The sequence below is a fragment of the Hemiscyllium ocellatum genome, chromosome 20 (assembly GCF_020745735.1).
Source record: "Hemiscyllium ocellatum isolate sHemOce1 chromosome 20, sHemOce1.pat.X.cur, whole genome shotgun sequence".
Lineage (NCBI taxonomy): Eukaryota > Metazoa > Chordata > Chondrichthyes > Orectolobiformes > Hemiscylliidae > Hemiscyllium > Hemiscyllium ocellatum.
Genome location: NC_083420.1, coordinates 9288789 through 9304520, shown reverse-complemented (window position 1 = coordinate 9304520; position 15732 = coordinate 9288789). Strand labels below are relative to the sequence as shown.

Genomic DNA, 15732 nt, shown 5'->3' with positions numbered 1-15732 from the left:
ACATTGGCAGAAGTGTGCACCATCTACAAGATCCAATTCAGTTAACGTGCTAAGAGTATTTTGACAGCATCTTTCAAACCATAACCATCCAATCCACAACACCATCCTGACTTCATACTATATCAATATTCCTTCATGGTCACTGGGTTGTGGGTATACATATACCATAAGTACTGCAGCAGTTCAAGACAGCTCACCACGACCTCTCAGAAGCATTTAGGAATGAATGATAACTGCCAGCCCACAGCCCATGAATGGACAAAGTAGTAAAACAATTGCTTTGATTTGCTGAACACTGATCTGGTTCACGTGCCCAAGTACTATGTTTGCTGTGAAAGTTGACTTGATTCCAATCTTAGACCTAGTGTGTCATCGCAATGTTGACATCACTGAAAGGGGCTCTGCTTCCACTCTTGCATACCTCTACTTTTGTTTCTACAAACAACAATTCTGACATAGCCTTGTTACTGATAGTTTATCAGGTTTCACTGTGAAACCCATGCTTTCTTTCAATAGTCGCATGTCACCAAGTACTTCAAGCAAGAAATCATTCTGTGCAATGGAGTGACTTCATGTTGGAAAATGTACTATCAATTCTGTACCAACAAATCCTATCAACTACAATGAGATAAAGGACCTGTCATTTTGTTTTTGGGTCTGCAGAAACTGTGGATAGATAAAAAAATGTCAGAATACTGGAAATTCCTCCTTCTTTGCAATAGGATCTTTTGTACTCATGTGAACCGCATAACTAATTGTTTAATCTTTGTCGAAATCATTTGTGCAATGGAGGACATCCGCAACAATGCAACATCGTAGTGCCAGTCTTGATGATAAGCTCATATACTGTGTATAAGCCACTTGTTACACAACCATTTGTTCTATAACCTATGGGAATAGGAGTGTTCCAGCAAATCATGAGTGATCAATAGGTTAATTTAACAGAAATAGCACAGCGGCATTTACAAGATCATAAATTGCTTGTTCCCTTAATTATAGCAGTAAACTGTGCCATCCTTACGTGATAGGAGCAGACAAAATAAAGCTGACAAAGGAATGAGTTTTCAGGAATTTATAAGGATTGGAGATCACAACGTATAACATATGCTGAAGATGACTTTATCCAGCAATGTGTTGGAAAAGATGAAATGGATGAGGTCACATGCGAACTGTACAACTTTAGGGCTGAGCTGTTGTGCATTCTTAAACATAAAACCAGTAAATACTTTAATCAAGTAACTATGATACTATGCTACTACATAGTATTTTCAAAATTTAAATGCTTGCTCCTGCATCACTATCAAAAAGGTAATTTACTTTTGAAAGTATTTAAACATTATATAATGTAGTGTAAATCTTTCCAAGCATTAATCTTAAAGTGCTTCACTGGTAAACTATTCTTTCTGCAAAATGAAGATTTATTCTGAAGAATACCCTTGAACTAGCAAAAAGACAGATTGTATTGACAAAACTTACAATCAATAACTAAAACCAGTAATAGAACTTCAGTATAAAAACTTAATTCTTTGACACAGTTATTTGCAACTTGGGTTGCAATTGCAATCACACACCTTTCGTCCCCAGATTTTTAAAAATAGGAACGCAATAACATATGCAAAATGATTTTTCCTTACTCTAAACAGTCACAGTTGCAGTAATGGATTTTGCATTGGAACACTCATTTTCAAATCAGTTACCTGCTCATTCATGTGCAGTTTCTTTGCCCTTTTGAGTAGAGTGTCCTTGCTACATGGTAAGAAGGATGCCAGATGTGCATAAACCCCAGAGCGAATCTGACTATTCAATTCGCGGGACTGAAGTTCAATACTGAAAGCATAAACACATCAAAATAGATGAAAAGTACATACTGAGATCCTTACAGACACATCATGATAGAAATTAGAAATAAGTATACTATTTCTGTGATAAGGCACATTCATGCCACCATATTACACATGGTTAAAAATCACACAACACCTGGTTATAGTTCAACAGGTTTAATTGGAAGCACACTAGCTTTTGGAGCGTCGCTCCTTCATCAGGTGATTGTCCTGATGAAGGAGCATCGCTCTGAAAGTTAGTGTGCTTCCAATTAAACCTGTTGGACTATGACCTGGTGTTGTGACATTTTTAACTTTGTACACCCCAGTCCAACACCGGCATCTCCAAATCATGAATAATACACATGAACATTGGCAGATAAAATAATTTTAAAATTGACAGTTCAACCAGTGCCAGGTTAAATAATGGAAACAGACTTGCTCATCTATATGCTTTAGCTGCTCTCTGTTCTGCACTAAGTACTTGGATGACAAAAACCCAGCTTTGCCAGCACTTCAGTGACTTGTTATTTGCATCACCTAAGCAACAATACAAGGGGACACTTTGTTCATGTAGCATGAGGAATGATGTACTGCAGCAGAAAACCAGAGTAAATTGTTCAAATATGCACTCTTGGAGCACAGCTTCAGGTGTTGGCAAGGGGTATCACAAATGCAGACGGAGAATAGCTTGCCTCTTTCAACAAGGTTACATTAACCACACAGACCTTCATACCCACATTCCTAATCTGCACAAAAAAACAGAAATTACTGGTAAAGTTCAGTAGGTCTGGCAGTATTTGTAGAGAGAAAGCAAAATTAAAATTTTGGGTCCAGTGATCCTTCTCCAGAAACATTTTGAAGGAGGCTCACTGGACACTAATGTTAATTCTGCTCTCTCTACATTTGTTGCCAGGCCTGCTGGACTTTCTGAAGTTTTTGTTTCTGATTTCTAGCATCCCCAGTTCCTTGGGATTCCTAAACTTCAGATGAGAGTCCCCTAATTTGAACTCTTGGTTCACTAAATTCTGTGCTAATTGCCAACATTTATTCCAGGTTCAAAATAAAACCAATAGCACCAGTTTGGCTTCATTTCTTCAGAAATACACTTAGGACCTGCCTTCATGCCCTATCCTTGAGAATGAAAAGCAATTACAAACCACCATTGATAAAAACCGCCTGGGGAACCACTCAAGATGATGGCAGACAACGAACCAAGGGCCTGCGTTGAGGCAAAGTACACAGGACATGATACGACAAATTTAACTTGAAAAGCAATTTTTTAAAAAAATGCGTTGTTCACTTTTACCTGATCTCATGTAGTAGCAGGCATAGAAAATTGCAAGATAGTTTTGGTTTGTACATCTAATGAAACTGAAAATCAGCCCAAGTGTTTGGCTGAGAGAGTTTATTTTATTCTTTCATGGGAATTCAACACCCCTAAATTTAGTTACATGGAATTTACAGGACAATCAGCCCAACTGATCAAGCTGGTGCTTATTCAAAACATGAATCTCCTTGTACCTTACTTTGCTAAAGATCCTACCAGCGTACACCACTTGTACTTATTTAGTTTCCCTTAAATGCATCTGTGCTATTTGCAATCACTCAAGAGTTTTTCTCCCAGCGAGTTTTGTGAAGATTTGTAGCTCAGGTTGAGGTTCTGGATATAGGTTTGCTCACTTAGCTGGAAGGTTCATTTCCAGACGTTTCATCACCCTACTAGGTAACATCTTCAGTGGGCCTTCATAATGACATCACCAACCCAAAGAAACCCAAAACATATAAATAAAAAGCAACATCAACAGTGCTTCGCCTGGAGGCCTACTGAAGAGGTTACCTAGTAGGGTGACGAAACGTCTGGAAATGAGTCTTCCAGCTCAGCGAGCAAACCTATATCCAGTTTTCATCCCTTGAAATTCTTTAACGGATTTATAACGATCTGCTCTGTACCTTCAGCTTTGGACTCCCCAGATGGACAAATCTGTTACACCTTCACAATTTTTCTAAGACACCTATTAGTCTTGTCTACTCTTTAAAAACATCTCATTTTTTTCAAAGGAAACCAACGTTTGTTGGATTATACTTACTTAAGCAGAATATTATTGACATCTTGTGTGAAGAATTTCTGCTTCCCCTCTCCTTCTGAGGCTTTGGCAGCCTACAAGAGAAGAATATCATCAGCTTTTGTTTCGTACCTTCAGGTCCCTTCTAAAGCCTATTTTAATTGGATTAAAGAGCTGCAGTTCTTGATGATCTTCAGCACCAGTTTGTCATACACAAAACTGAATGGCAACCAATAACTACAGAAGAAGAAGAAAAGGTTCAATTCAATCGACTTTTGCCCACTTCACTCTCAAAAATAATCTTTAAAAAGATCAACCTAATTTGAAAAATACCTATAATGAACTTTCCTGACAAAAGTTAACACTTTGGTATGCATGTTAACTGTCGTCAACTGACTCCAAAAAGTTAAGAACCCATCTATTAATTGTATACTAACTTAGTGCAATAATTGTAATCCAGGTAGTGAGCATTAAGTATGGACTCACTGGTGTTCCAAACAGATTGAAACTGTGGTTGCTGTGATTGGAGATTTATCTTTGTAATGTTCTCTTCAAATAAAAGTTTTTCAGTGCCATAAAATTGGCTCCAATTCTATAATTCACTCCCTGCCTACCTGGGATAAAAAAACAATGCCCATTTTCATTACATACTCTGGATGCAAATAGTCTTTGGGGTGGCGTGCAAGTTGAGTATCACTGGAAAAAAGACATTTCATTGAAGCTTTTTGAATTGCACATGAGGATAATTCGGCAAGAACAACATCATAAAATGGAAAACATTTATAAACGTATGGGAGGACAGCACTGACTGGTTGGCAAATATACCAACTAGAGTGTAAGTATTACCAAGGATGAATGCATCAATTAGTGTTAACTGGTAGTTATAGTCAGAGTTGTACTGTATGGAAACAGACCCTTCAGGCAAACTTGTCCAGGCTGACCAGATATCCTAAATTAGTCTAATCCCATTTGTCAGCATTTGGCCCATATCCCTCTCAACCCTTCCTATTCATATACCCATCCAGATGCCTATTAACATGCTGTAATTGTAGCTGAAAATGTGTTGCTGGAAAAGCGCAGGTCAGGCAGCAGCCAAAGAGCAGGAGAATCGACGTTTTGGGCGTGAGCCCTTCTTCAGGAATGACCGTGTGCCAAGCAGGCTAGGATAAAAGGTAGGGAGGAGGGACTTGGGCGAGGAGCATTGGAAATGCGATAGGCGGAAGGAGGTTAAGGTGAGGGTGATAGGCCGGAGTGGGGTGGGGGCGGAGAGGTCAGGAAGAAGATTGCAGGTTAGGAAGGTGGTGTCAAGTTTGAGGGTTGGGACTGAGATAAGGTGGTGGGGGAGGGGAAGTGAGGAAACTGGAGAAATCTGAGTACATCCCTTGTGGTTGAAGGGTTCCTCGGCAGAAGATGAGGCGCTCTTCCTCCAGCTGTTGTATAGCTACGGTCTGGCAATGAAGGTGTCCAAGCACCTGCTTTCCTTTGGGGGTTGGGGGGGGGGGGGGGGGGGGGTGCGGAGTTGAAATGTTGAGCCACATTTACTGCATCCGCTGCACTCAATGTGGCCTCCTCTATTTGCGGAACATTTCAGAGAACACCTCTGGGACACCCGCACCAACCAACCCAACCACCCCGTGCTCAACACCAACTCCTCCCCCCACTCCACCAAGGACATGCAGGTCCTTGGACTCCTCCATCGCCAGACCACAGCAACACGACGGCTGGAGGAAGAGCACCTCATCATCCGCCGAAGAACCCTCCAACCACAAGGGATGAACTCAGATTTCTCCAGTTTCCTCATTTCGCCTTCCCCCACCTTGTCTCAGTCCCAGCCCTTGAACTCAGCACCACCTTCCTAACCTGCAATCTTCTTCCTGACCTCTCCAACCCCACCCCCACTCCAGCCTATCACCCTCACCCTCACCTCCTTCCACCTATCACATTTCCAATGCCCCTCCTCCCTACCTTTTATCTTAGCTTGCTTGGCACACTCTCCTCATTCCAGAAGAAGGGCTCATGCCTGAAATATCGATTCTCCTGCTCCTTGGATGCTACCTGATCTGCTGCGTTTTTCCAGCAACACATTTTCAGCTCTGACCTCCAGCATCTACAGTCCTCACTTTCTCCTGTGCTGTAATTGTACCAGCCTCCCTAACTGTCAAGGTTTGTTTAAACTGTAATACAGGCAGATTCAATGGCCGTCACCTATTATGCTGAGTTGAAAAGGCATAGACTGTCTATAAAGACTATGGCTTCATGGATTAATAAATGTGACTACCAAAACACGTACATGTACCATACTATGGACTTTATGACAAATAAAAATTGACTCCCAGTGTAATTTGCAAGGGAATATGATGACCTGGTGGTATGATCAATGTTTTGGATCCCATTATACCAATTTGCATGCAGCAGAAATTCTGAACTAAGATTCTAATGACAATGTTGACAGTTGGAAAAACCCATCTGGTTCACTTATGTCCTTTAGGGAAGATAACTGCTATCCTTCCCTGGGCTGGCCTAGATTCTGAATCCAGACGCACTTCAATGTGGTTGACTCTTAAACTGCTATCTGAGCAATCAAGAATGGGTAACAAACGTGGCCCTAGCCAGCTACACCCACATATAACAAATGAATAAAAACTCAGGATTATCCAGCAAATATTGTTCAATTACAGAATCACTTCTAAATGTTAGACGTTGAGAAACTTGCAATTACTGCAAATTTTGAAAGCAGGTGTCATGAAATTTTGAACTGCCAAGCCCAGGAGATTCACACAGATGATCCCTGGAATGGTAGGTCTAACATACAAGGAACGGCTCAGGATCCTGGGATTGTATTCATTGGAGTTTAGAAGATTAAGGGGAGATTTGATAGAAACGTACAAGACAATACATGGCTTGGAAAGGGTGGACACTAGGAAATTGTTTCCATTAGGCGAGGAGACCAGGACCCGTGGACACAGCCTTAGAATTAGAGGGGGTCAATTCAGAACAGAAATGCGGAGACATTTCTTCAGCCAGAGAGTGGTGGGCCTGTGGAATTCATTGCCGCAGAGTGTAGTGGAGGCCGGGACGCTAAATGTTTTCAAGGCAGAGATTGATAAATTCTTGATGTCACAAGGAATTAAGGGCTACGGGGAGAATGCTGGTAAGTGGAGTTGAAATGCCCATCAGCCATGATTGAGTGGCGTAGTGGACTCGATGGGCCAAATGGCCTTGTTTCCACTCCTATGTCTTATGGTCCAGTGAACCTGGTTCCTGGCATTCCCCAATTCACTTTACTAGCCACAAACTTGGCACATACAAGAATCCAGTTTTACAATTTTCTTCAAACTACAAACAACTTTATCTTGCTCCTTCAATTATTTCATTGGATATGGGTGTCACTAGCAAGGCCAGCATTTGCGTACTATTTCTAATTGCCCATGAACTAATAATACAATAGGCCATCTCAAAGGGTATTTAAGACACAGCTGCATTGCTGTGATTCTGCAGTCACATGTAGCCACTAGATCACAGTATGACAATGTATAAGCCATAAAAATGACTCCCTTCTGCCACAGGGTTGCTTTGTTTGGCATAATTCGTAAGGGATTATAAAATGTGCAAAAAAGATCAGCCCTCTCTGGGTTACTTAGCTAGACTCTAGATTGCTCTAAGGAGATTGGTAATTAGCAAACATAACACTTATTCAAAATAAAAATATAAAAACATTATCCTGACGTCAGAGTAATGGTGAGGTATATTTCACGAGAACATCTTAATACAGTTAGAAAACCGTATTATGATTGGTCAGTCAATACAATTTTACAAAAGGAAAGCTGCGATAACAAATTTAGTTTCTTGAGGATTTAACTAGTAGGGTTGATAAAAAGGCGTAATTAGATGTAGGATAACTGGATTTTGAAAAGGCATATCAAATATTAATCTGCAAGATAATGATTCACTCAGTTGAGGTTATTAATAATCATTATGAATAGAGGATTAGTTTATGAACAGAAACCAAATAGTGGGAATAAGCTGTTCATTTTCACGTTGTGGGTTCTGACTAGTTGAGTGCCATAATATCAGCGCCGGCTTCGCAGTTGTTTGCAACCTATTGTTTTGTCATCTTCCTAATTTATGTAAACGATTAGAGTTTGTGATGATACAAAGACTGATGAATATGTAAGCAGAGAAGAGGACATAACATGCTCCAAAGAATGGACAACAAGGTGGCAGATTTAATTGTAAAGTGGAGAAATGAGAAATTATTCATTGTGGCAACTGAAATAGAAAAGCAGATTTGTAGCTCGGGTGCTCGTTGTTGTGGTTCTGTTCGCCAAGCTGGAAGTTTTTGTTGCAAACGTTTTGTCCCCTGGCTAGGCGACATCATCAGTGATTAGATTACTTACAGTGTGGAAACAGGCCCTTCGGCCCAACAAGTCCACACCGACCCGCCGAAGCGCAACCCACCCATATCCCTACCTAACACTACGGGCAACTTAGCATAGCCAATTCACCTGACCCGCACATCTTTGGACTGTGGGAAGAAACCGGAGCACCGGGAGGAAACCCACGCAGACACGGGGAGAACGTGCAAACTCCACACAGTCAGTCGCCTGAGTTGGGAATTGAACCCGGGTCTCAGGCGCTGTGAGACAGCAGTGCTAACCACTGTGCTACCGTGCCGCCCCTAGCTTTGGAGCCTCCTTCGCAGGAGGCTCCAGAGCACTGATGATGTCGCCTAGCCAGGGGACGAAACGTTTGCAACAAAAACTTCCAGCTCGGCGAACAGAACCACAACAGAAAAGCAGAATATTTTTAATGGTGAAGGAGAGAGATTTGGGCAGACTCTCAAAGAAAAAAAGTTATGATGCAAATATAATAAATCAAATAAGATAATGAATGCAATGCAGGCCTTTATTACAAAGGGTTTGCAGTACATTATTAATGAAAATTGAGACACCCATTGCATACAGTTGTGGTGAGATCAAATCTGGTAGTGCATTAATTTTGACTCCCCATATTTAAAAGGAGTTTTTTAAAAAAATCTTACATGGAATGTGAGCATTGCTGGCAAGACCAGCATTTCTTGCTCGTTCCGAATTGTCCTTGTACAAAGAATCAACTAAATTGCTGTGGGTCCCACTTTTAAGCATCTTTAAGGTAGACAGTCTTGGGGAATCAAGAGATGAGGAGCAGATGGAAAGTCAAGGTGAGGCAGATTATTATTCATGTTGCTATTGAATTGTAAAGTAAGCTCAAAAGATAATACGGTCTATTCCAGTTCCTACATGTCTTTTGAAGTTGGGTGTTTAATTTAGTAGGAATTAGGTTTAGAGAGTGGAAGATGAGCACAGGAAAGGCATGAAGCTCGATAGGAGAGAAACTGGAGGAAGTGGAGAGTTCAGGATTAGGGCAACGGAGAAACTTGGTCCAGTGCAAGGCAGTGGAAGAGAATGGAGGTGCAACGACAGCCAAATGGATTGTCTTCAATCTGATGGACAAATTAGTCCACAGCTTCAGACACTTACTGTTGGAAGCACAAGTGGAAGAGAGACAGGAACGGACTTAAGATAATTTTCAGTATATTAGAAAAACAAATTGGGGATAATCATTGCATCCCAGAATAAACCTAGATTAGCAAGAAGTTTTAGCAGATGACAGCAAGATTTGACCATGTTTTGCAACTCTACCAGATCTGGCAACGGATGGCCAACCTCTCAGAATACAGCTAACTGTTTTAAACGGCACCATATCAACCAGCATTCTTGATAAACAGACAAAAATTATATACCGCAAATACTGCGATCTGCCACTATCCCAAGTAATTATATTATAAATAAAGTTTAACAGTGATGGTGAAAACCCCCTACATTATGCTTCTTTTACTTAATGTGTGTTTTAACATTGTTGTTTTTACACAATCTTTTTTTGAGGGCTGTTGATATCTCGAAGCTTCACTTGGTCAGGGTTTATACGGTTAGGTGTACCTCTCAATTATCGGGAATATTTGATCAATCAGCATACTCCTAGTCCGGTAGCTGCCAGTTAATAAAATGTTTGCTGTATCTTCCATTAAAACATGTGGACTCTGCAACTCAAAATCTAGCCCTCAAAGCTGAAACAACTCAACCCAGTTCCTTACTGATTCATTTGTCCCGTACAAGTCTCGTGATTGAGAGACTTAAGAAGAGTAGCATTTATGCGGCACGGTGGCACAGTGGTTAGCACTGCTGCCTCACAGCGCCACAGACCTGGGTTCAATTTCCACCTCAGGCGACTGACTGTGTGGAGTTTGCACGTTCTCCCGGTGTCTGCGTGGGTTTCCTCCGGGTGCTCCAGTTTCCTCCCACAGTCCAAAGGTGTGCAGGTCAGGTGAATAGGCCATGTTAAATTGCCCGCAGTGTTAGTTGAAGGGGTAAATGTAGGGGTATGGGTGGGTTGCGCTTTGGCGGGTTGGTGTGGACATATTGGGCCGAAGGGCCTGTTTCCACACTAAGTAATCTAATCTACGCTTATTGGTGAATGAATTCCAATCAAACTACCAAGACATCTCACCATTAGCAGCTTGAGACATTGACAAATTATATGGAAAACATAAAAGTTACATGTCCCATAATGACAAAAGCATGGACAACGTTTTGCATTAAAATATTTTATGCCTCAGGATTTCTTGTTTATCCTGAGACACTTATTTCACCTGCATCTTACCTCGGTCAGTTCTTTAATACGCTTTTCTAGTAGTGCTGGAAGCCCTTCCGGTAATGTGGGGACTTGCTTTGGTGTTTGTCCCGCTGTGGAGTACTGCAGTATAGGCAGAGGATCACTGCCATCATCAAAATCATTCAGAGGACTGCCTGGTGGAGATTCATTCAGAAGACGTTCTAGGTCTATTTCTAAGTCTACAGTGCTGGCCACTTTCAGAAGATCACTCTCATTAGCGGATCCAATAAGTGAAAGCAGAGGGTCCGAAACATTAATATTTATTGAGCTGTTGTCAGTTTCATGAGGGGTGCCAACCATAGTCTGAGAAGTGGGCAAGATCTTCTGATCCTCTCGTTTCTTCAATGCTTCCTTTTCTTTCTCAAATTTCTTTAACATCTCTTTCACACCCAAGGTTCCCATGTATTTTTTCTTTTTCTTTTTATCTTCTTTATGGACATTCAGTGGCATAAACCTGACGACAAAAACATCAAGGATGAGGATGCAAAATAGAGCATAACCAGGATAGGAACAATGGGTCCACAAAGTTTTCCATTTTCTTAAGTTCATTGGAGGGGAGGACTGGAATATTTACAACAGCTAAAATAATCATTAGGTAAGGGACCATAAGACTTTTCAATACCAGTCTTAGTTTACTTGAAGCTTTTGAACACAATAAGTCTGTACCACTTGGATCATCAAAATGGAATTTTGAGAAATCTACTTGGAACAGAAGGATTTGGGAGGACAGACTTACCATTTCATTCAAACAGCTTGAAAGTTTAGATACTATGACCCTTAATTTCTGCAGAGAATTTTCACTAATCCTGATGTGGTGGGCAACTGGCAAAATGCTGTTTTATACTGCTGTCTGAAGGATTCCTCCAGTTTTTTTGCTGCAGATATGGCCAAATCCTGGAGAACCCCCAAGGACTTTTAAGACTACATCTCAAAATATGGAGGAATAACAATCCCCAAAAGACAACAGGATACTCAGCATTTTCATATACCGTAACTTCAGTACATTTGAAGACCATCACTTGTATCTGACATGGCCATTATATACCTGAGTTATTTCAATTTTAAAAATCCAATTTTTTTTGCTATATTGATTTTCAACACTATCTTTCTTCATTTCTGGGCCCCAGTTCAGACACAGCCTAAATAAATACAGCAGTGCTTGTTATACGATAGGTGCCCAAATGTTAACTGTAACATATAAGTATTCAAAATTGAACTGAAAATGTGTTGCTGGAAAAGCGCAGCAGGTCAGGCAGCATCCAAGGAGCAGGAGGATCGACGTTTCGGGCATGAGCCCTACTCCTGCTCCTTGGATGCTGCCTGACCTGCTGCGCTTTTCCAGCAACACATTTTCAGCTCTGATCTCCAGCATCTGCAGTCCTTACTTTTTCCCTTCAAAACTGAACTCACTACCTTCCCCCCAGTATCAGTTATGATGTTAGAACAGTTTGGAATTATGACCAAGAGACATGAAACTGGAGAAATTCTACTGGCAAAAACATTTAACGTTGCAATCCTACTATGCCCAATTTACATTTTTAAATAAATTTGTATAAACTATTGGTTAATTATGACCGAGCAGCAGTTTTCTGAGTAATCATAACACCACTAAGCAGCAATAACCAGCAAAGCCAATTAGAAGGGACAGGGCAATGTTCTGTACTCAAATTTTTGATATTCCTATAACATAATTTGATTTGCACAAACTGCTACAAAAAAACCATACAATTTCATAAATTGCAGGAAAATTGTATCCGTTACTCCATGCTGTGTCATCTCTATGACTAATTTATGTTGTGGGTTCACTTTATAAACCAGGACTGTGCATAATGCAAAAGTAGTCAAATTTACATTTAAAAAACACTCAAACTAACATTCCCAGAAAAGATGCTTACTTTTGAGAGAAAGAAACATTTGAAAAGAAATTCCATCCACTCCATACACTAATCCTGAAAATCAGAACGGGCAAACTTCTTGATAAGAGCTGCACCAAGGCACACTGGTGCCACATTAGGTACTAACTGGGCTTTGTTTCTGATCTTTAACTGCTATAGAGAAAATTGTGCTTATGAAACTTCAGTATATTTTTCCAGATTGGATTATTCACAGTCCCCACAAAACCCACTCTCCCAGAGAGTGAAAGCAGGTCATCCTCCACCCTGAAGGACTGCCAAAATCTTTGATTTTGGTTTACTGTGGGGACACAGCACAGCTAGAGTCCATTTGGCCTAAAAAGTCCATGTTAGTGGTCACGCTTCACTTGATCCTCCTTCAATTTTTTCTCATTCCCAAACCCTTCATTGTAACCTTGAGCTCTATTCTCAATCATGTACAGGTACACAATCCTTTATCCGAAATCCAAAGTATTTTTCATGAAGAGTTTTCTCCAAAACAAGGTTTTTTGGCGTGCAATTGGGGAAAAAAAAAGTCAAAAACAGCAGTTTTAAAAGGGAGAAAATCAGACAAAGGAAGCACATGGTGAGGTCAGTGCAGGAGAGAAAGAAACTGACACCAGAGTGAACCTGCACAGTACTGCCTTTGCTGTTTGAATTAGTGCATCGCTGGACATAGGAGTGCGTCTGGGAAAATTAACAAAGTGAAATTCACAACTGACCTTGCAGGAACTGTTTGGGCGAAGTTCACAGCACAGAATCAGGTAAGTTAATTGTTTTAAGTGGCCTACAGAAAGTCTACAGCAGTAAGTAGACTGGGTTCTTTCTTGATTATATGTTTTTTGAGCTATGTCTCCTGATTAAACTTAAAATATAAGCTGTACCTATTAATCTAACCTGGGGCAGTGTTTTGAAGAGAAATAAGGTGGTGTTATTTTCTGGGTCTGTAGATTGTGAAAGAGCAAAAAAATGGCTCTTAGTAGAGTGATATGTGCTTCTTGTCAGATGTGGGAGTTTAAAGAGTGTTTAAGGGTTACTGCAGATTATGTCTGCAATTGATGCTGTTGGTTGCGAATCTTATCAGATCGAATGGATCGGTTGGAGAGACAGTTAGAAGCAATGAGGAATTTGCAACAGCAACAGTATGTGATGGATGAATGGATTGGGGGGGGGAGAAAGAGTCTCAGATACAGTCATATAAATGGGTTAACTCCAGGAAAGGTAAGAGAGGTAGGCAGCTAGTGCAGTTGTGCTCTGTGGCTGTACCCATTTCAAGCATGTATGTTGTTTTGGAAAATCTAAGGAGTGATGGATTCTCAGGGGAATGTAGCACAAACAGCCATGTTTCTGGTATTGCCACTGGCTCTAATGCAATGTGAGGTACGACGAGTTCCAAGAGAGCCAGAGGAAGTGCTGGAGGCTGGTACAATTGCAACATTTAAAAGGCATTTGGAAGTGTATATGAAAAGAAGGTGTTTGAAGGGATATGGGCTGGTTGCTGGCAGGTGGGACTAGATTGGGCTGGGACATCTGGTTGGCATGGATGGGTTGGACCGAAGGGTCTGCTTCCATGCTGTACATCTTGATGACTCTATGACCGGCTTCACTCAGTTGTGATGTGGGGGGTCGTGGCCCAGCACTGGCAGGCGTCAATTCTGTCTCAGGGCTTATAGTACTCAGAAGGTACGTCTGCTGTTCAGTAAGTTGTTTTTTAATTTCACCATTAAAACGGTCACTTGTTCCAAACTCCGAAAACCAGCTGTACCAAGGGTTTGGGAATAAAGGATTGTATACCTGCACTTGTCTAGATTACCCCTCAGTTCATCTTTAATATTCACATCATCTACTCCCTATGATAGTTAATTTCCCATTCTTATGACACATTTGGTAAAGATTTTTTTCTGAATTCTCCATCAGGTTTTGTTAGTGACCAGTTAGGGGGTAAACCTAAAAGAATTAGCAACTTGTCAAAATTACATCACCAGGTTTAGGGAAAGTGTTTGGAACAATGAGTAGTCATGTTACTTTTGTACGACCACACAACACCTGAAAACAAAAAACAAAATCCTCAAAATATATAACTGGTCAATTAGCCTCTGCAGAAAAACAGTTAATGACCCTGCACAAGTACTCAAGTCAAACTGACTCACTTGTGTTCGATAGATGCAATGGACCTGTAAAGCAGTTGCAGCATTTTGTATTTTGATTTCGGATTCTTGGTATCTGCAGCATTTTGCTTTCACGGCGTCTGTCAGGTTGGCTGGGAATTTTAAAAATTGGCAATTCTACCAACAATATTGAATCATCCTCGTGCTAACGGATTTGCTTTCAAGAGTAGACACTTAAAAGTCCAAGTGACTTACCCAGCCTGTTTGGAGATCTTTGATTTTTGAGCCTTCTTCTCTCTCTCTCGTCCATCGTCTTTTTTTCTTTTCTTCGTCTTTTCATTACCTTCTTTTAATTTTCGTTTCTATTAAAAACAAGAGGAACATCAGAACTAATTCAAAGCAAACCAAAGGAACTAAAACGGGTTTCAGGTAATTGACATATGTCTGAAATAATCTCCACAATGCACAGTGATTTCAATCAGGTTTTAAACTGAGTATTACTGAGGTATAAAACAAATAGCTATTTTACATTACTCTTCGTGTCACTGACAAGTTTAGACTTCAGCAAGACCGCAAAAAGTAGAAATATGTAGGCCGTTCAGCTCCTTCATCCTGCTTGGCCACTCAATTGGATCTCACAGCTGGAGAGAAAAGGCTGACTCTGCTGGGACAGGTTTTTTGAACAGTCACTGGTTTGGAGATGTTCTTGTTTTAGTGGTTCAGTTGGAGGGAGGCTTGCTCAGAATAATTGAGTTGGAGGAAAGCCTGTTAAGAACAAGCTGGTTAGCTGATCTGCCTCATTTTCAAAAAAAATCTCTTTCAGTTTGGAGTGAAACCCGTTGATTGATACAGCCTTACAATATTTCACTTCCTGAATAAGAAGATTTCAAAGACAACTGTACACAATTAGCTATATGACCACATGCCAGAACAGTATAATAATAAACTCAAACATCCTATGCTCTATCCCTTTGCCTTATCGTAAAAACCCATTGGCTAAAGTTGCCAAACTCAGCAGGGAATTTTATTTTCTCCCTTTTCCTGGAGAGAGTGTACACTCAAGTTTTTGGGATATTTATAGAGATGAGCGTTTCTACTTCATTATTTCCCACTGAATGTTAATCAATTATTCTTA

General features: G+C 40.6%; 1 protein-coding gene across 4 annotated transcripts in view; it reads right to left on the bottom strand.

Annotated features, from left to right (window-relative positions):
* LOC132825337 (ubinuclein-1-like) overlaps positions 1-15732 on the bottom strand; it is an 82506-nt gene that overhangs the window by 36109 nt on the left and 30665 nt on the right. For all 4 annotated transcript variants that reach the window (XM_060840486.1, XM_060840484.1, XM_060840485.1 and 1 more), the window contains 4 exons: positions 14853-14959; positions 10586-11051; positions 3911-3981; positions 1698-1827 (listed from right to left, as the gene is read on the bottom strand). In XM_060840486.1, the coding sequence (XP_060696469.1) occupies positions 1698-1827; positions 3911-3981; positions 10586-11051; positions 14853-14959 (774 nt within the window). The remainder of the gene's footprint in view (positions 1-1697; positions 1828-3910; positions 3982-10585; positions 11052-14852; positions 14960-15732) is intronic.